Source organism: Neoarius graeffei, chromosome 16 (assembly GCF_027579695.1).
Source record: "Neoarius graeffei isolate fNeoGra1 chromosome 16, fNeoGra1.pri, whole genome shotgun sequence".
Lineage (NCBI taxonomy): Eukaryota > Metazoa > Chordata > Actinopteri > Siluriformes > Ariidae > Neoarius > Neoarius graeffei.
This window is the reverse complement of record NC_083584.1, coordinates 3,571,001-3,593,111: the sequence shown is the minus strand read 5'-3', so window position 1 is coordinate 3,593,111 and position 22,111 is coordinate 3,571,001. Positions and strand designations below refer to the sequence as shown.

The window sequence follows — 22,111 nt, the reverse complement described above, 5'->3', positions numbered from 1 at the left end:
ACCCGGACCTTCTTGCTGTGAGGCGACAGCGCTAACCACTACACCACCGTGCCGCCAAACAAAACATTATAAAATCAAATTAGAACATTTAAGGCAAAGTGTTATCAGAATAAACACTTTACAATCCTATAATCTCTAAACACCAATAATGAAATCATCGCAACCTGCTTAAGGTTCAGCAGGAAATAATTATTTGTTTTAAAAACAGTTCTGAGGTGAAGCTGGAGCTTTAACGTTTCCCACAGCTTCAGGACCAAAGACTTCACACTTCACACTCTCTCACTTTACACTCTCTCACTTCACTTCACACTCTCTCACTTCACACTCTCTCACTTCACTTCACACTCTCTCACTTCACACTCTCTCACTTCACTTCACACTCTCTCACTTTACACTCTCACTTTACACTCTCTCACTTCACACTCTCTCACTTCACTTCACACTCTCTCACTTTACACTCTCACTTTACACTCTCTCACTTCACACTCTCTCACTTCACTTCACACTCTCTCACTTTACACTCTCTCACTTCACACTCTCTCACTTTACACTCTCACTTTACACTCTCTCACTTCACACTCTCTCACTTTACACTCTCACTTTACACTCTCTCACTTCACACTCTCTCACTTTACACTCTCACTTTACACTCTCTCACTTCACAGTCTCTCACTTCACTTCACACTCTCTCACTTTACACTCTCTCACTTCACACTCTCTCACTTCACACTCTCTCACTTTACACTCTCTCACTTCACTTCACACTCTCTCACTTTACACTCTCACTTTACACTCTCTCACTTCACACTCTCTCACTTTACACTCTCTCACTTCACTTCACACTCTCTCAGTTTACACTCTCTCACTAACAGCTGTGATTATTAACTGGACTGTAAAAATATATATATTATAAAATATCATTATGTTTTTTTTCTCATTCCAACACAGCGGTAATATCACCACGTCTCCACAAATTACTCACAATTCCGCAGTCTCAGCAGCATCTACAGGGGTTTTTAAAACTGAAGCTTTTAGTGAATTGGTTAATTTTTATTTTTTTATCTTGAAGTTTGCTGTAGGTGTTTGGGATTTAAGCTGTTTTAGGTTTATGGGGTTTTTTGTGTTTTGAAGTATTTTTTTTCCTTTTAATTTGCTTTTTTTTTTACTGTTTCTTGTATTAATTTTTAATGTTTTCAGAAGTTCTTTTACCTTTTTGAGGTGTTTGTGAGTGTTTTTAGAAGTCTGATTATCACTGATGTATCTTATGATTAAGATTGAAAGTTGGTTCTAATTTTATTTAATTTGTTTGAGAAATTTTATTCTTTTTAATGAATGGAAAGTTCAGCCCAGCTGGATTTTTTTTCTCCTCCAGAATTCTGTCTCTCTCTGTCTGTCTGTCTGTCTCTCTGTCTGTCTGTCTGTCACGTGCTCCACCGTCAGCGCGCTCGCGCCTCCTCCCAGGTGATGCTCGTTATAAATCTCGGCAATAAAAGTGCGCGCGCACCGAAACGCGGTTTAATCATCGTCATCGCCGCGCGAGGACAGAGAGGAAGCGGAAGCAGTCAGTGGCAGATGTCGGTGCAGGCGGACGCCGTGCCGCGGCTGCAGCTCTTTAACTGCGTGCACGCGGACTGTGGAGCGACGTTCACGCGCCGGTGGCGTCTGGAGGAGCACGAGAGCGCGCACACCGGAGCGGTGAGTTCTGAAAGTGTTCTGGAGCGCGTTCACGACAGCACCGGCCGGATCCGTCCGGAACCCTGACGGTGTTCCGAGGAGAACTTTTTCTCTAACGGATCCAGTCGCAGATGTTGCCGCGAACGCGCCCGAGGGGGCCCCGTGCACGCGCTTCAGTGTGTGTGTGTGTGTGTGTGTGTGTGTCGCCCTCTAGCGGCCGCACAGATGCCCCGTGGAAGGATGCACGCGCCAGTTCTCGCGCAGGTCGCACCTCACCAGGCACGCGCTCAAACACCAAGGCGGAAGTGTCAGGTAACGCGCCGTGTTCTCACCTGAGCTCGCGCTGCCGTGTCCCGGAAGTGTTCAGTCTCCAGCATGGCTGTGTTTGCAGGTGCAGTGTGGAGGGCTGCAGTGGGACCTTCTCCACCAGGGACAAGCTGAGGAGACATGTCGGGGTCGCGCACGGGGACCAGCAGCGCTACTTTAAGGTCGGGTCGGGTTGGGTTGGGTCGGGTCGGGTCGGGCCGGGTCGGGGGCACCGCATGGTGCTGAGATCGCATCTCTGGAGAGCCAATATGCTTCTCTGAGAAATTACTATTATGATCATATTTAATTAAACTTTATTCTTAATTGCCTCTCAGCTGATGTGCCGCTTAAATGTGCCTTTTATTATAAACTGCTCCTTTATTTGAGCCCCTGCTGTTCAGGGTTTATTACAGAGGGGCTTTGAGCCTGAAACTCATCTGACTTTTTTTTTTTTCTTTTTCTTTTTGTAGTAGTGACTCTTTGTTCAGTTCAGTGTTTGTCATGCACAGTAAGGACATGTCCTTTTGCACAATCAAATTCTTAGTTTGCTGTCCACCATGAATGCCAATTACAAATAAATAAATAGGCAGAAGGAGTAATGCAAAGTAAAGGCAGTATAGAGCAAAATAAAAGCAAAAACACTCAGTATAGTACAAAATAAAGGTAAATGTAGTGCAAAATAGGTAGTGTAATACAAAAATAAGGCAATGATCGGCTGTAGCAGCAGAAGGGCAGGAATGTGTAAATGTGCAAACAAATGTGAAGACGTAAACAGCCAAAGACACAGCAGCAAAAATGTGCAAACATTAGGCTTTGAGCGGCACTACGATCACTGATTATTATAGGAATCTTTTAGGCCTGATTTATTTTTGTCATGCTGCTCAACTTGTCCTCATATCTGTCACGAGGTCTTTTATTTTCACCATTGCTTCATGCTCGCGTGTGAATGTGTTCCTTTCCCACAGTGCACGTTTCCTGGCTGTGTGATGACGTTCCGGAAGCGGCGCTTGCTGAAACTTCACCAGGTGACTCATGGAGTCTCGTCAGCCTTCAGGTGACCCCCGAGACACTCAGGAGCACTTCATGCAGGAGCTTTAATAACGACATGTTTCCTCTCAGGTGTCTGAAGGCCGGCTGCAGCATGACGTTCAGCACACACATCGCCCGAAAAGCTCATGAGAAAACGCACTCGGGTGAGGGTTCAATCTGTGTGCAGGAAGTGAACTTGCTGATTTGGACATGTCCTCATGCCTGTCTCCATCCGTGTGCTGTAGGTTATCATTGTCCTCACCCGCAGTGTCCTGTTGTGGAGGACACGTGGACTAAACTACAGAAACACACAGCTACACACCCAGGTAGAGACCCCTTTCCCCTCTCCTTGGATAACTTTAGATGATGGTTTAAGGTGTCAATCTTTTCCGTACTCAAGTGTAAACATGTGAGCCACATCTCCGTGTGTTCAGCCTCACACTCGTGCTCCACGTGTGAGAAGACCTTTGTGAAACGTGATGCTTTGCGGAGACACAAGCGCACTCACGCTGTGCAGAAACCCGTGCTGCTGTGTCCGAGTGATGGCTGCCAGGCGTACTTCTCCACCACCTTCAACCTGCAGCACCACATCCGTAAAGTCCACCTGAAGCTGCTGAGTCACTGCTGCTCCTTCCCCGGCTGTGAGAAAGCCTTCGCCATGAGGGTAAATGCCCCGCCCTGTTCACGCTGCCTGTTAATGCAATAATGTTCAACATGCATATGCAAGAACCCTTTATAAAGACTCCCTCATTATGGAGTTCTGTGTGAGTGCTGCCCCCTGCTGGGTGGGAGGTCAGCTGTTGGAGATATTGAAGTTTGTAATGAAGGTATTTGAATGTGTACTCTTTTGTGTGTGTAAGGAGAGTCTGGTTCGTCATCTGCTCCGTCATGACCCCGACACTGCAAAGGTCAAGGTAAGTCACTGTAGCTCAGCAATTACAAATCTGTAATGTGGCTGTTGGTTTTGTTTGAAGTTTTCTGACCTTTTCCTCTGAAGGACTTTGGCTTGTTTTTCAGCTTGGAATTTTTTTTACTGTCAAGTGTGCGCGCACCCCCCCCCCCCCCCCCCCCCCCCAAAAAAAGGGGTTTTGTTTCTAGTGTCTTTATGTTTTTACTCTCCATGCTTCTGATCTTTTTAAGGAGGTGCCACAATAAAAAGCTCGAGTTTTAGGTTTTCAAAGCATCTCATTTATGTAACTGTTTAATTCTAAAACCCTTTAGAAATGCTCCTGCCATGATGTAGCCCAAGGTGCCGACATGGTGTTAAAACCTCACTCCCTCTTAGTGTTTGGTTTTTCTTTGAGACTGTGTTTCTGGTTATTGTTTAAGGTTTTTGAATTTATTTTTCTTGATGCCAAATTTCTAAAGCTCACTTTTGGGAATTGAGAATTTGGTGTTGAAACTTTTGACTTTTTAAAGCTGATTATTGAAGCAAATGTAATGTAGCAGAACACATCCCATTTACTGTAAACTATATTCTACAGGATCAAAACCAGTTCAAATTTATCCCTGACTTTTACATTAAATGTAAGAACTTTTTTTTTTTTTTAAATATTTCAGTAATATGAACATTTGCTATCCGGTTTCAGCTTTGCTTGTTATGCTGTAACCGGAAACTAATCAGTGAGTGAAGTGGAGTTCCTGTTACTGCCCAACTCTCACTGATTGTTTTCCTGTAACAGCACGTCCTGGTGTTTTATTCCTCTTGTACCACAGCAACTTGCAAACAAATTAAATTGATTAAAGATCATACTTTTTGTTCATCTGTTACATTCAGGTTCTCTTTTTATAGTGGCTATACAGTCGTTATCTCATGTCTGTCTCCTCCCTAAATGAAGACAAAATCGCAGCTCATTGTGTAACTGAGAAACAGTGTAAAGTTCCAGGTTCACCTCAGACTGCTACGGCACTGACACTGGAGACTCCTTCCAGAAATGTGTGGAGTGTCTGCTGGACACACCCCTGTGATCTGTTACTATAGAAACGATAATGCATCAGAACAGCACATTAATATAAACCTGCACTACTGTCAGAGCTGCTGTTGGAGAATTAATCAACACCTGACCAATCAGAGGCCTGAATTCAACTGTGCTGTGGTTTACGCATCAGCTTTAAGTGATGTTTTACTTTATGGAGTCTGTAAGTGCAGATTTAACTCTGCTATTAAAAGCTGGGACAGTGTATGGGGGGGGAAATGAGGTGGTGGTCAGGACATGATCTCGGGACTAAACCCCAGCTTGTTTCCACAGCGGCGGCGGAAGCGGGGCAGTAAGGGCTGGCAGAAGCGTCTGGAGGGTCGAGGCCGTCGCTGTCTGGTGGAAGACGATCTGCGGCGTCTCTTCGCTCTGCGCATGCGCATCACTCGCCGCACCAAGCTGGAAGCCAATCTGTCCGGGCTATTCAACGAGCGCAAAATCCCACACCACATCGACCCGGAGGTGAACCTGCGTGACCTCTTCAACATCAAACCTCCTCAAAAGGTCAAAGGTTAAGATGGGATCACATTTCATATTGGCATTGAGTTTTTTTCCAAGTTAATTTTACTCAGGATGAAGCGTGGGTTTTTTTTTTTATTTAATTGAAATGAAGTCAGATTTGTGTTGGAGGAACAGTGTAATACTGAAGGAGAATTTTTGTTCATGCTTTGAGCTCTTTCTGAAAGTACAGTGGACTGTGAAGGCAAACTTGTTTCTTTTTTACTTTAAATGTCCAGAGTCTGAACTAAAGCAGTTGCTAAAATAAATTCTCTCCTGAGGGTTTTTTTGTTATTAAATGGATAAAAACCTGAGATTTAATTTTGGTGTAAGTTTGAGAACTGATGCTTGAAGTCTAATTTTTTGTAAATCTCATGTAAGTTAATAAAGCCAGAAGCTGAAGTGAAGAACTTTTGTTTGGGAATTTTTTTTTTAGGCACTGTAACTTTGTTGCATCTCCAAAGACTGACTTTCAGTATGAAAGAATTGCGTGTTAAGATGTGAATAACTCCCAGTGAAATGGGGATATGAACAAACTTTAGAGCCGTTTATACATTGAAGCTCAGTGCTGTATACAGTGGTCAGAAGTTTACATACAGTGTCATGAAAATATTTGGGCTTTCAGTAATTTCTTTGAACTGTTCTTTTTCTGTGGCAGAATGATTGTACAGCATACAGCTTTCATTAAAAAAACTAGAATTTGGTGCGCAAGTTTTAATTTTCTTTGGATTTTCTGAAGTCAACACAGGGTCAAATATACATACAGCACACCTAATATTTAGGTAAAATGTCTCTTTGCAAGATTCACCTTGACACTTTTTTTTTTTTTTTTTTTTCTTGTTTACCATGAACAAGCTTCTGGTTGTCAACTTCACAACTCGTGGTGGAATTGGTAGAGTTCAATTAAATTTTATTTAATTCTTTTCTTGGCATGGACTTGCTTAAGCATGGTCCAGATATTTTAATAGGGTTGAAGTCAGGACTTGTTTTAAGCTTAATGTTGGCCTGCTTTGACCTCCACTGACAGCTCTGTACATGGTGGCCAAACAACTCAACCTTTGTCTCATCTGACCATACAGCTTTCCTCCAGAAGGCTTTCTGTCCATGTGGTCAGCTTCAAATTTGAAGGTGTCAATTTTGGAGCAGGGGATTAGTTCTTGGATAGCAGCCTCTTGGTCCATGGTGATCTGAACTGTAGACAGCGATCCAGCAGTTTCCAGCTCATGGCAGGGCTGTGCCATGGTGGTTCCCAGGTTCCTCACCAAATCAATTTCCTTTCAGCTGAGGGTGACAGTTTGGGTTTTCTTGAAACAAAGTGGCTTGGCAAAGTGACTACACCTCACAATAACTTGGATACAATTGTTTGAACTGATCTTGGAATTTGCAGTTGTTTAGAAATGGCTCCAAGAGACGTTCTGGAGTTGTGTATATTTGCGATCCTCTTTCTCAGATCTGCACTGAGCTCCTTGGACTTTCCCATTTTACTGTGTGCTGGTCAATCCAATGAGTGCTGTAAACCCTTTTTATGAAGGCACAGAGAAGCTACCAGCTGTAGTCAATCATGATCACTAACAGGAAGTTAAGAGACCTCGACAAGATAAGAGGCATGTTTTGGACGTTTCGGTGCCTCTCAATGTGAGCATGTGTATAATTTTGACCCAGTGTTTTCAGAAAACCCAAAGAAGATTAAAACTTGTGCACCAAATTGGTGTTTTTTTTTTTTTTAATCAAAGCTGTATGCTGTACAATCATTCTGCTGCAGAAAGAGCAGTTCAAAGAAATTACTGAAAGCCTAAATATTGCCATGACATACTGTATGTAAACTTCTGACCACGACTGTAAAGATTACTTTTGTTGTTTTGGGTTTTTTAAATATAATGGAACACAGGATGAAATGAGATGGTGTGAAAATAAGTATGAAAACATGGATGACTATAACTTCACGCCCTTTAAAATAATTAAAAGTAAAATAGAATGAATATAAATTCCAAAAAAGTACCCTTTTTAAATCAGATTGTGCAATGTGACTTTCTTTTCTGGTAATGAAATCTCTTCACTGTCTGATCACTCCTTTTAGCGGAGATCAGACTGATGCTAATTGTGGGAATCAGATCTCTGGTTTAATTTGATGTTAAACTGATTAAACCCCCAAACTGGGTCCATTTTAAAGCTGAAATCCTGCTCCGATGCATTTATGCTGAATCTTGTGGTTAGTAAACATCGTGTCCTCGTCCCTCCTGGAAACCAGGACACTTCGCTTCCTGGTGCTGATGTAACTCCATCAGGGAGAAGCACCACTTCCTGTGTCTCCTTTTCTGTGGGATCAACTCAGCATGTGTCCTGAATCTCTCCTCTCTTTCCCCCCAGTCATGGACACTGGGACGTCCTACAGAGTTTCAGCAGATCAGATGATTTTATGGAGATGTGCTCAGGGTCACAATTATTAAACTAAATGTTCGTTTCTCCTTCACTCTGAGACTGTGATGTAATGAAACCTTGATAAAGGCTGCGTCAGCTCTCTCTGAAATGAATGATGGCCTACACGCTATGGACAGTTTCCCTGTGAGACCTTCATCCTGTCCTGCTGCAGGGAAGACCATGGGGTTTTGGACACAGCTGCTGAGCTTCACTACTAAAAAATAGTTTCGTGTGCACTTGGCGTGTCCTGCTGCAATAAAAGCTTCTGTAAGGTCTGTAGGACGAGGTGCTGAAGAGTGCACGTGAGGTGATGCAGGTTCTGGATCATTTTAGATCACTATTCACGTCATGTTTGAGGTCACGGAATAAAAATGCAACACTGAACCCCAAAGGACAGATCTGCATCGAGAAGAGAAGCTCGAGGACAGAACTGGGGACAAATACAGGACAAGACATCTCAGGAACTAAAAAAAAAATAAACAGATAAGGGAAAGTAGAATGGCACAGTGTAACCCAGAGGATCGGCTATAAATCACGCGAGACTCAAAATCTGTAACAAGAACAGGAAACAATGACCATATAAGGAAGAAAGGAGCCCAAAAATGCCATGAAGTATCCTTGCTACAGAACCAAAAGTCCAGGAGGTGGAGTCAGACCTGATTCAGTTCCTCTTACCTGGCGTGGAGACGGCTCTGTGGGTTTGTGTGAGAAAAGACGTTGGAGCAGGTCTGGCTCCACCCCCTGGACTCTTGGTTCTCCAAACCGGGACAGTGTGTGTGTGTGTGTGGAGAACAGGGAGTCAGTAGAGACCGGACTAAAGCAGGTACATGAGGGCTGTGTCTCAAATCTCTCCTCCTGTCCCCTGTTAGAAGACAACAGAGCGTTAATAGTGTGAGTGAAGTCGAGTGTATCACACAGACACACAACACGAATATTTACAACATTAATATTTTAACCCCAAGGCTCACCCGGCCCGTGTTCCCCTCACCAGCAGTGTTCGAGAGGGACAGTCTGGATCCGTCTCCACTCGGATCAGGATCGGGCCCTCACTGAATCAATCAACAGAATATTTTTTGCCCTGTTGCAGAAACATTGAGGAACAGATGACCCAAAAACACTGTACACACTCTCTCTCTCTCTCTCTCCCCCTCCTCCTCCTCCCCCCTCTCTCAGGTCCATCTCTACACATCTAAACTAAACACCGTCCTCTATACGTCACTGCAGCAGCATCCCATAATACTTGATAATCTACTGGTTGCCGATGGCAGCGAACTACAAAGGTCATATTTTATTTATTTATATATTCACACATTTCATTCTTTAGCATATTTTATTTATTTCTGTCTCTGCAATAAGTGGGGTTTATCAAGAAGACTGAAACCCTCCTGAGTGGCCATTTCAGTCTGCTGAAGAATCTGAGGGGATTAATGGAGCGGGCAATAAGCCATCAAAGAGTTTTATTCCTCTTACACCACAACAATCTGCTCATGATTGCCACTGGTTTAGTTATTATCTGTTTATAGTTACATTAATGTTGTGAGATGAGTCTGTTCCTGTTGTCAGTTCTGTTTAGGGTGACCATTCGTCCGGATTTCGTCTGGACAGTCCGGATTTAGAGCCGTCTGTCCGGACGTCTGTCACGCGTCCTCACTTTTTACATTTTGTCCTCATTTCGGACCCTCAGCCGCCACCGTTGCATCAATCGTCACAAATCCCGCCCATTATTTACACTTGCTATTCTGCGATGACATACAGGCAAAGAGCCTACAGGGATTTCTCGTATACAAACATCCGCGCTGCGCGCGCAGCTGATGGAGCCTCTGCAGCCTCTGATTGTCTGGAAGCTGCTGTCACTCAGAAGCTGTGCTCACGCGATTGGCTGATTTTTGCTCCTCCGAGCTGCGCGCGCAGTGCGAATGTTTGTATGGAAAAACCTGTGAATGTTGGCGCGCATGCTGTTGAACAATACTCATGCCGAAACGAAAGACATCCTTTAAAAATGCTTGGTGCTTAGAGCATCGTTTTGTCGGCAAGAGCCAAAAAGGAGAACACTTGGCCTTCTGCAAGCTCTGCCGCATTGGCATTGCTGTGGGGAGCAGAGGGAAAGGTGCGACAGACAGACACGCAGACACAGACCGCCACAGAGAGAATGCCAGCAGTGCTGGACAGTCATCTTTAGCATCATTTTTTGCCCCAGCAGCTCTACCAACCCCAATCGATGACAAACCCACTGCTGCTGAGCTGACTAAACTGTTCCACACCATGAAACACCATCACTCGTACAGGAGTTTAGACTGCTCTGCAAAAGCTGACAGTAATGTTTAATGATGTTTTATTCAAATTCCTGTGGATAAGGTTATAGGTCAAATGTAAATGACACGGTTGACTGTCATTTTTCATGTTTTTCTTTTTGATATTTTTTGGATGAGCATAAATGAACACAACAATGTTTTGTTTTTAGTTTAGTTCCTGTGGATACGCCGAGGCCAGTATAGGAGGCTAAATCAAGTCAAGTCAACTTTATTGTCAAATATGCTATACATGCTCAGCATACAGCACAAATGAAATATCAGTCCTCCTACATGTTTCTTGACTCATTTTTCGATTTTTCTTTTTTTTTTCTTTTTGATGGTCATTTTCAAGTGAATAAATATGTTGGCCTATGGCATGGCAAAGACTGTTTTTTCAGTGTCTATAGATGGACACAACTCTTTACAGTGACTTTACAGTGATGTTTTGTTTCTTGTTGACATGGTCTTGACCATCATTTTCCACATCTCTCTTTTTGATAGGTGTTCCAAGTTAATAAATATATATTGACTTCATACGTTTTTTTTATAAGTTTTTCTTACACCCCCACCCCACGCCCCATAGCGTGACGGTGGCCTAACTTTAGGGCCTTTGTCTTCACTTTTGGACACAAGTGTCCTAACTTACAGACTCATATCGGTGGTCACCCCAGGGGCGATTCTAGCATCTGATCTTTGGGGGCTTGAACAACAGTGTTTCCACGTTTATTCCGCATTTAGACTAGACTTAACTAGACAAGAAGACTAGACTAGACAAGACTAGACTTATGCAATGTTTTAACAGAAGCTGACCCAATAAACTATGATATCTACACATTTACAACCACTGACACAAATATTTACGTTATATTTTTAACTAAACAAGACCTACTACTGCATTTGTAATGTTGGAGCTATTCATTTTGAACAGTGGTAATTGTTAATTAATGTGTTATTGTGTATTGTGTAATAATAGTGTGTATTATTATGATTTTACATTAGTTTACATTAGTAAACGCTATGTTACATTAAATAAAATTGACTAACCCACGGTGGTCTAGCACCGTAGCACTTGTACAGCTCTGCACAAAAGTATCTCGATATGGATGATAAATGTCGTTTTTATCATTCTGTTCATAGACCAGGGAACATCAATATTGCATTATGCATATTATTGTGTTGTGTTTAACAACTGTAACTCCAGTCCGTACCTTCACATCTCACTATGCCAGTAATACTCAGGTGCTACTTCGAGTTCCTCATCGGCGTGGAATCCAGTTAAAAAAAACACCATGTCGTAGCAAGCACTCGCGCGGACAGGCAACCCAATCAGAGGGGACACAAGGAGGAGAGGGATTTTACTGCTCATAGAACTATCACCTAACAGGTGAATTCAAGAACACACACACGCCCGCGCACACATTCATTGCGCAGTGCGCAAGGGCACTTATTTCTGAAAATTACGTCCAAAAGCAGTGTTTTTGAGGGTGCTGAGCTAGGGGGTGCTCAGCTCGTTTTTGGGGGTGCTTGAGTACCCCCAAAAATAGGCTAAACACGCCCCTGGGTCACCCTAGTTCTGTTCCAGCTTCACCTCTGACTGTCTCAGAGTCCTGACACTGGAGACTCCTTCCAGAAACGTTACACAAATAAACATCTCCTTCCTTTCCGTAAACATCACCATATTAATGATTAAACAGTTTTTAATCTGTTGATGTGGAGCTGTACACGTCCCCGTGAACGAACTGTTACTATAGAAACGTCAACAATCCACTCGTGTAATCAGTGCACAGGATCCGTGTGAATATTAATCAATCGCAGCTGTAATTAAGGGATCAGGAGATAAACTGAGCTGCACGGCGAACAGAGCACACGCTCCTGATTTCCCCACTGAGACTCTGTGAAGCTGCTGACGGGAATTTACATAAATCTGCATCAAACGTCCAGTGAAAAATATCAGAATAAATAAAGATGTAAGTATAAAGTCAGATCAGTGCAGTGGTGACAGAGGAGGGCACAGGAAGTACTAAATACACACCAAACATAGCAGGAGACGGCACACTGCTGGAAACACACACACACACACACACACACACACACACATATATATGCATGCACTACATCTCTGTCTTTGTTGTTCTATTTTTACATTGGCTGAGAGCAGCTGGACTGCTTGGGGCCCACACGCACACACACACACACACACATACACACTATCACAGCTGATACACACTGCATTGCTCAGAAGCCTGTATCTGAATATGAACTGATCTAAAGCTGATACTGTTATAAACTCGTTTAAAAGTGAAGAGGAACTTTACATTGTTCACTGTGAGAGCCGCCATGTTGGTGTGATGTCACTCTGTGAACAGGGAGGAGCTGCGAGCTGAGAAGACATGACGAGCTGAAATGACAAATATGGGGTGTTTTTGTGGGTTTTACTGGATACAGGAATTACAAATTGTGACTTTGCCTTCAACATAAAATAATTCTAATTTTCACCAAAAAAAGGGAAAAACACACACACACACACACACACACACACAGACACACACACACACACACACACACACACACACACACATAATTATACTGTGTATAATTATTAATACAGTGTGTGTACATGATGTGTGTGTGCACATGATGTGTCCATATTTTAAATCTAAGCTAATTTTGGTGTTAAATATAATTTTAGAGCAAATTAAAGTAAAACCATTTCACTTTATTCTTCTGTCCACTCAAACTGACACACTGATTTATCATCTATTAGATCTGACCCGCTTTTGTGCCCTGATTACTATGCAAACACACACACACACACACACACGCACACACACACACACACACTGTCCTTGAACGTAAGGAACGTTAAAAGGAGGTCGGTCAGAAATAAATCTGTCTAAATTAAGCCGTAGCTTAAAGCACAAAGCGACATATATCAAAGTCATACACACACACACACACACACACACACACACACAAACTGATAGGTTTTGATCTGTCTGTCCTGAAGAAAGTTGAACTAACAATATGATCTAGAAATATAAGTCCTCAGTTTCACGGATCGATCTGGAGGCGACAGTCACTGACTCAGACGCAGATGTTCCTCCGTTTATTTAAAGACAAGCGTGTACGCTATAGTAGTGTGTTGTGTAGTGATATGATTGGAGGATGTGATTGAAGAAGCCGAGTTGTCTGTGAGTGATGGAGGAGCTTCAACAGGTGATGAAGAATTTCATCAGTGATCAGGTTCGCTTTCTGCAAACAGAGAGCAGACACGCGAGCGAAGATACGTCTCAAGGATTTAACTAGAACTCGCAAAAACCAGTAACAAGCATGCCAAGCAAATATCTCTAACACACACACACACACACACACACACACAGAGCTGAATCCAGAAATCTGAGAGAGATATATTAAAGTTGTAGTGAGGTCACTCCAGGTAGTGAGCTCTCAATGGGCTCAAATGTTAGCTTTAGCTTAGCTACAAATAAGAGGATGAGTGAACATACTAGAGGTGGTTCGCTAACAACATACTTGCCAACCTGCAGAAAATGAAAAGTGGTAGATCAGATTGTGCGACGCAGTCACCGTTGTTAGCAAGTTTAGAAAGACTGCTCTCCCATTTCAATATTTTATGGGCCTCACACACACACACACTCTCGCTCTCTCTCACACACACACACACACACACACACAACTGTTTTAGCTTGCTACAATTATTTTTGAGATCATGATGAAATTGTTGTATTCATCTCATCTCATCTCATCTCATTATCTGTAGCCGCTTTATCCTGTTCTACAGGGTCGCAGGCGAGCTGGAGCCTATCCCAGCTGACTACGGGCGAAAGGCGGGGTTCACCCTGGACAAGTCGCCAGGTCATCACAGGGCATTGTTGTATTATTTTGCATGAATTTATGATTGTGTTATACTTAGGATGTATTTTAACATGAAGCTCCTTTAAGCTGAGCCCCGGTGCACTCTGAGTTTAAATGTTTTGTGTATGTGATGATCTTGTGTCCTCCACTACTGATCATCATTGTAAAGACATTTCACATGACAAACACAGACCCGACATTAAGTAGTAAAACCCTTAAAGGAAAAGGCAACTTTTGTACAAAACCAGGTGTGTAATAGGAGAAAAACATATACGTAATCAATTCCGTTAATTATTTCCATTATATATCGAACATGAAAAAATATTTTTAACTTTGAAATCATGAATTGACACAGAGGAGTCGAAGTTGGAGGAGGCAGACATTTTGAGATTGTGGGCAACTATAAACCAATCAGAATCTTTCGTTAATGCGCCTCCCTCTGATCTGTGATGTCACTGGGCCCATGAAAACAGTGTTTACAGACAGATCACTGTGATTAGGAGTCCCGGCGGGTGACTTGTATTCGATTCGTTTATATCCCGACCTTGTCGGCTGTCAGATTTATGTTCATGGACCCGGTAAGCTGGTAAATAATTTTTATTTATTTTTTTCTTTACCAAATTCTAACAGAAAACGAGAGCGCCCGAAAGGGAAAACCGAGCCGAGCCGCTTCACGCGTGCGCAGTAGGCTTGGTAGGACAAATCCAAATAGGAGTCATTCAGGATTCAGCCATGTTTTTGCGCCGTGTTTTTACTCAACCAAAGTTCTACAGTATTATGAGCTTTAAGTTGCATAAATAAAACCATTTGGTGAAACTTTGAAGAAGCGATTGTACTGGTTTTTTACCTTATTACCATGAAGCACTGAAGAGTTCTTTTCAGTGGTGGGCCGCATGACGTCACGCAGTAGATCAATATGGCGGAACGCATCTTCACTGAGCTCAGCGCAAGCCCATATTATTAAAAGTTAAAAGATACTGTTATGCGGTCTGTTCTTTCTCTATAAATTCCATGATCGATTACTTTATATATTTATCTATCTATTTGTGGTGATTTTGTACAAAAGTTGCCTTTTCCTTTAAAGTGCCGTATGGTAAATGCTAGCATGTCTGTTTTCTTTTGAAAAATAACAGGAAATATGTTTTAGCCAATGAGAAGCCCCAGATTGGGCAGCCAATCAGAGGTTTGTGTTTCAAACAAAGAAAGTCCTTTTACACTGATTTTAATGGGAGCTGCCATTTTGTTTTGGGGTGGTCCCAGGGTGGGTCTCCCAAAAATGGAACTGACTTAAAAACAGTTAACAGAAGTTCAGAGGCCAGTGTTTGTCCAGATAGCACTCAGTGTTTGAGTTGCATTAATCTATGCAATAAAAACACTACAAGGCAACTTCTTCTGTGTAAGTATATTTTTGGCTACTTTTGAAGTACAGACTTCCACAACAATACTGAGGGCCATATTTGAAGAAAATTGATTGTAAAATCAGACCAATGTACTTCACAAAATACCGTACATGCTTCTCACTTCGCCTCGATGCTCGATGATCTGATGGCCAAGTCGCCTTGAACTTGTTGTCATAGCAAATCTTTTTTTTTGAATTTGGAAAATGCATTATTCATGATCACCAGAGTGTGTTTGGTTTTTACAAATACTGGCACAATTTGTTGTAATATGTGACCTCATTGCTGATTGCTAGAATCATAACGAGAACCAGTGGAATGGTGCGAAAGAACAATACAACTTAGATTTAACATCATTATCGTGGGTGGCACGGTGGTGTAGTGGTTAGCGCTGTCGCCTCACAGCAAGAAGGTCCGGGTTCGAGCCCCGTGGCCGGCGAGGGCCTTTCTGTGCGGAGTTTGCATGTTCTCCCCGTGTCCGCGTGGGTTTCCTCCGGGTGCTCCGGTTTCCCCCACAGTCCAAAGACATGCAGGTTAGGTTAACTGGTGACTCTAAATTGAGCGTAGGTGTGAATGTGAGTGTGAATGGTTGTCTGTGTCTATGTGTCAGCCCTGTGATGACCTGGCGACTTGTCCAGGGTGAACCCCGCCTTTCGCCCGTAGTCAGCTGGGATAGGATCCAGCTCGCCTGCGACCCTGTAGAACAGGATAAAGCGGCTACAGATAATGAGATGAGATCATTATCGTGTGTAATGATTTCATTATCATTACATAAACTCGTACTTACACAAAAAAGCCTAATTACATTCAATTCACAAACAGCTGTGCTCATCCATCATTCCTAATCTGATCCTAAAATTGCACAATGCAAAAAATTACACTGAGTTGACTGTTTAGCATTTTATGTGAAGCTAATGCAACCTTTGGTGTAATAAAAGCCAGCTAGGTATATTTAATATCTTGTATTATTGAGTTAAGTTTGAGTTTATGTTAAACGAGCTAGCTTTTAATGCAAATGAGTCACCATCTGCAGTTATTCTTTGTAAATTATTTCAAAAGATATTTTTGTACTTTAATTTTAATTTGTAATAAGTATAGTGTTTCTCTGAAAGTGTGTGTGTGTGTGTGTGTGTGTGTGTGTGTGTGTGTGTGTGTGTGTGCAATCAGAGGCACTACACATTTGTTTGTTTATACACATCTGTATTATATCAACAATCCACTTGACAAACCCACATGCTTTATCCTCGTCATCATCTCAGAGCTTCAGTGGCTTTACAGGTTTCAGTAGTTTTAACCAGTATTCAGTATTTACTGGGTCAGTACGGAGTGTGTGATGTGTGTTAAATTTCCTCCAGGGAGTGTGTGGGCACCAGTCCTCGCTTCTTCCCGCTGAACAGCTTCACATATCCGTCACTGTCCTCCTTTTTCCCCACGCAGATCTACAGGGACGACAGAGCACACAAACAGGACACAGATTTCTCCATCACGGATAAATAAAATTAAAGCAGGATTTAATTATTAATTAAAGTTCTGAAGCAGCCTGGATGGTCTCATTTAAAATTAAAAACTGTCAGTCTATTAAAAAATAAATTCTAATAAACAATAATATATTATTTAATATATCGAATATCTTAAATATTAATTAATTACAACATTATTTACAAAATAATTCTGGTATTTAATATTACAAAATGATTGTTGACACTAAATATATTAAATGTTTATTATTCATCTTTACAGTAATGGTGATGATAATTATTTGACATTTAATACACTTTTTAAAAATAATTATTTGATTTATGAGAGACCTGCTGCTCTTCTGGTGTGTATTCAGAGAAAAATCCAGCACATGATACACTGTTCAGTAGGTGTTTAAGAACAACGTTGCTAACGTAAGTGTTTCAGTGACAGTAAATACACAGTGAGACGCAGTGAAACACCACAGAAACATCTGGAACGTCAACATTTCCCACAGATGTGTTCGTAAATTACTAATAAAACACAAAGAACAGCAAACTCACACTGTAATTACATTTAGCATCAACCGCTAACATGACATGAGCTAGGTGCTAGTTAACTAGCGTACTGTTCTCACAGATCAAGATGAGTCAGATTTCAGAATCATCAAAGTTCACACTGATTTGTGAAACAATCAAAGTTTGTGTAAATAGATAAATTTGCTACTGAGCTAGCTTAGCATGCAGGTTTTGGAGCTAAAGGCTTCCAGGTGTAATTAATACATTTATGATCTGTGTGTGTGTTGAATAAAGTCTCTTTTTTTTTTCAAAATATAATGCACACAGGCGCCACGGTGGTGTAGTGGTTAGCGCTGTCGCCTCACAGCAAGAAGGTCCGGGTTCGAGCCCCGTGGCCGGCGAGGGCCTTTCTGTGTGGAGTTTGCATGTTCTCCCCGTGTCCGCGTGGGTTTCCTCCGGGTGCTCCGGTTTCCCCCACAGTCCAAAGACATGCAGGTTAGGTTAACTGGTGACTCTAAATTGAGCGTAGGTGTGAATGTGAGTGTGAATGGTTGTCTGTGTCTATCGCTACGTTCACACTGCAAGGCTTAATGCTCAATTCCGATTTTTTTGTGAAATCCGATTTTTTTGTGAGGTCGTTCACATTAACAAATATATGCGACTTGTATGTGATCCTCAGTATGAATGAAAAGCGACCTAAAAGTGTTCCGCATGCGCACTGCAGGATACGATGACGTCACATGCAGTGAGCATGGCCAGTGTTTACGGAAGTAAAACCGCCCGGTTGCGGTATGACCCATCCAATCTAGCTTGAATAGCTGCATCCCCCCAAATGGAAATCAGCTCCCTAACCTCTGCGTCCTTCCATTGAGAAGATTCAGAACCTTCACAGCCCGAAGCGTCCCTCGCATTGATGTCATGCGCAGGGGCGCAGATACGTTTTTTGAACTGGGGGGGACAAAAAACTGGGGGGGACAAAGCTGCCAGCAAACCAACCCCAACCCCGATATGCCTGTCAAACTTGTTGTGGGTTACTATAGCAACCAAGCTCGAGCTCGCAACCTGTGCAGTCTGCGCAGCTCAACCAACCGAATATCAGTCTTTGTTTTATGTGAATTGTTGCAACTATGTATACACTGCTGTGCACCTCAATAAACTGAATGGTAATTAGTCTTTTGATTTTTCCGTGAGGTTTGCCTTATGCAAAGTGTGGGGGGGACCGAACGAAGTGAATTTAAATCTGGGTGGGACGAATCCCCCCCGTCCCCCCCTCTATCTGCGCCCGTGATTATGCGCCATGTTGTAACTTTTTTTGAGAGACCCGCCGCCTACTTCAGCGCAGAATAGTGATGTTTGTGGCTTGTTGATGACGTGTAAGTCGGATGAATGCGACCTGGCGGTTCAGACTGAAGTCGCATATGAAAAGAGCGGATAGGGATCGGAATTAGGACCACATATCCAAACGGCCTGGGTCGGATTTGAAAAATCGGATCTGTGTCGTTCATATTGTCAATAAAAGATCGGATACAGGTCACATATGGGCGAAAAGATCGGATTTGAGTCACTTCAGCCTGCAGTGTGAACGTAGCCTATGTGTCAGCCCTGTGATGACCTGGTGACTTGTCCAGGGTGAACCCCGCCTTTTGCCCGTAGTCAGCTGGGATAGGATCCAGCTCGCCTGCGACCCTGTAGAACAGGATAAAGCGGCTAGAGATAATGAGATGAGATGAGATAATGCACACAAATAATAACAGTTACCACAGGAGAATATTGTTAGCGAGCAACACTGTATTACTAACTTATGACCTTATTCACCTGTCTGTCTGTTTTGAGTGTGTGTGTGTCTGTGGTGTGTGAACGGTGTGTGTGTGTGTGTATTTTGTGTTACCTGATCTTCTTTAACAGTCATGTGACCCATGTTTCGGTTGCCATGGACATTCTGTGTGACTCTCCACACACTCTCACCTGGACGCACTCTCTGTACAAATTTAGCAGGAAAGAAACCCACCCTGTCTCCACTCTTCCCCTGTACACACACACACACACACACACACACACACACACACACACACACACGATGAGTTTCTGAAGGCTGATCATCAGGAAGCATGAGTCAGAATTACAGACCTGCAGCATCACCCGTATGAAATGTCTGGAATGCTCCAAAAGTCAGAAGTCGCAGGTTCCACAGGAAGGAAGTGGTGCTGTCTGAATGTTGAACGCCGTCTGAGGCAGCATGTTCTCTCCTTCTCTTTTATTTCTGATATTGTAATATTGACTAGTGACATTGCTTTGAAAGTATAATCCTGTTACTCAAGTTCTAGAATGAAAATAAATTATTCATAAAAAAAATTCATTTAAAGTATTGACTCAACGTCTGTGTGCTGTTAGCATGGACGCTAGTTAACTCCTAATTTGAGGCTAATTCGGTGCTAAAAAAAACCCACAGCTCTGTTACTCATTTAAGAGCAAAATACAGTCTGTCTTCTGAAAACACATCTGCCCTGTGGTTAAATTTCACATTCTATGTGGAACAAAGATAAATAGCATGCAGTTTTTAAAAGTTGCAACAGTGAAGGTTTGTTGAATCAACAGAAAAATAAAAACACGCTGAAATGTTTGAGTTTTCTGAGAATATGTTTCCTCACCTTCCACCACTCTTCATTCGAGTCATCAGTGACCTGCACTCGGTCTCCCGGACTGAGAAAATCAAGAGAGAGACTTTTATAAAACCATATCTCTCACACACACACACACACACACACACACACACACACACACACACACACACACATTCACTCACCGTAACTCCAGATCGTTCTGCTCTTGTGGCAGAAACTTGTACAGAGCCACGTATGTGTGGATCGAATGAAATCTGGGAACCTGGAAATAACATGGATGAACGTGACTATTTAAATCTATTTAAATATTCTAATGAACACACACTCTGCATTCTGATTGGCTGTTAAGCGAATATGCGTGCGTAGGTGCAGTTACCTTTATCACTTCCTCTGCTTCAGTTTTCGAGGTCTCTGGATTTGGGGCATCTGCTGTGAGAAGAGATGCAACTGTAAGGCGTGTATACTCAGCGTATGGATTATTAACAGCGACTGTAGCGTGGGTGAATAAACCATAAGCTAACGCTGAGGAAGGATCGAGTCCGTACTCCAAAACTGTTAATACATGCACTGTTCAGGAAACATGGAAATCACTAGACAAGAAATGACCCTCAGAAATTCAGACAAGGCTTCGCAAAAGAGGGTTAAACTGATGAGAAATGGAACAGGTGCACAGATCGGGACAACAAAGCACAGGGGGCGGAGACAGAACTGAAACAAAAATCACATTATACAGTATGGAGAACGGAATAGAAAAGTGACTCGTGAAAAGAGACGGGGAGTTCATCACACTGGTACTGAAATATGGTATAAACCAGGCTTGTAGTACTCGAGTCCGACTCGTGCCCTAATTTTAAGGACTCATGACGCGACTTGGACTTGAGCACTGATGACTTGGACTCGGACTCGTGCATTAACTGCATTCGGACTCGTAAATCGGAGACGAGGACTTGGATTTTTTCTTTATTTTTTGTAACATGCCATAATAATTTGGCATAAGATGTTTATATCTACATTCATTTTTATACTAATTTTGTATAAGAGTGTCACACCTGCGCGCCTTGGCGTGTGCATCAGACTCTCGGGCGCTCCGGACAGCGCGCACCAATCGGACTCGCACCTGCACAGGATTAAGGCGCAATCAGCGCGCCGATATAAAAACTGTGAAAACACACTTACTTTGCGAAGTATTGAGTTGCGTTGCTGACACGTTACCGAGCCCTATTTTCTTGTTTGGTTTCCTGATCTCTGATTTCCTGTTTCTCGTCTTTGATTCTGCCGAGTCTATGATAGGCTGTTTGTGCCTCGCTCGTCCTAACGCCTGTTTCACTGTTTTATGATTTTGCCTGCCGTTCTGGATTGTTTACCGTCTTCACTTGTATTAATAAACACACCTTCTGCACTTACATCTGTCTCCCAACCGTCTCTGACAGAATACTTCACACACTCTGATAAAGAGAAGCACATTCACCTGTTCATACGCCATGTTCAGGAACAAACTAATGTTAATGGTGCTTAAACAGACACCGTCACATGGTGCGGTTGGAGTCTTGGACTCAACTTGGATCAATCGTGAACTTGATTCGGACTCGACTCGAGCATTTTCTTGAAAGGTCTCCTTGCATCGTTTTTTCATTAATTGTGCGGTGGTCTCTAGTATGAATGAACGCCCTGTGAGCCGGTTTTGGTGAAAAACATGCTGTGGTTCTCCTGTTTCAGGCTGTTCTAGTTTGCTGGAGGAGTGGGTGGGGAGAGAACGACAGGATTTCAGCTCTTACTCATTAATATTCATGACATGTAAACGTGTTACCTCTGATTGGCTAACAGCACTGTGACGCTACCTCCAGTGGGTCAGAACAAGTGGATGTGGGTGTCTTTGTAAAAACTGTTTTGATTGGCTATTATGGTCTCGACATCGATGTTTTGACCAATAACAATGTAGATAACACGAATTTTATATCACATTCAACGAGATTAAACGAGACTAAAGATGGCGACTTACAAATAATGTGTAAACATCGTTGGAGTTAATAAAGTTTGAACAGCATGAAGGAA

The 22,111-nt window shown here is 42.6% G+C and overlaps 2 protein-coding genes across 2 annotated transcripts in view; one reads left to right on the top strand and one right to left on the bottom strand.

Annotated features, from left to right (window-relative positions):
• Positions 1–1,539: 1,539 nt before the first annotated feature.
• Positions 1,540–5,893, top strand: 42sp43 (P43 5S RNA-binding protein). Its single transcript, XM_060941946.1, has 9 exons — positions 1,540–1,695; positions 1,889–1,986; positions 2,066–2,162; positions 2,946–3,034; positions 3,100–3,173; positions 3,255–3,335; positions 3,444–3,673; positions 3,870–3,923; positions 5,259–5,893. The coding sequence occupies exons 1-9, from the start codon at positions 1,573–1,575 to the stop codon at positions 5,499–5,501; spliced, it is 1,089 nt and encodes a 362-aa protein (XP_060797929.1). The 5' UTR covers positions 1,540–1,572; the 3' UTR covers positions 5,502–5,893.
• A 10,808-nt stretch (positions 5,894–16,701) lies between these two features.
• The window catches only part of LOC132899892 (SH3 and cysteine-rich domain-containing protein 2-like), a 29,467-nt gene continuing 24,057 nt past the window's right edge, over positions 16,702–22,111 (bottom strand). The window contains exons 7-11 of the mRNA XM_060941945.1: positions 20,436–20,488; positions 20,242–20,321; positions 20,087–20,138; positions 19,327–19,464; positions 16,702–16,901 (exon numbers count right to left, since the gene is read on the bottom strand). Coding sequence (XP_060797928.1) covers positions 16,803–16,901; positions 19,327–19,464; positions 20,087–20,138; positions 20,242–20,321; positions 20,436–20,488 — 422 coding nt within the window. The 3' untranslated portion in view covers positions 16,702–16,802. The remainder of the gene's footprint in view (positions 16,902–19,326; positions 19,465–20,086; positions 20,139–20,241; positions 20,322–20,435; positions 20,489–22,111) is intronic.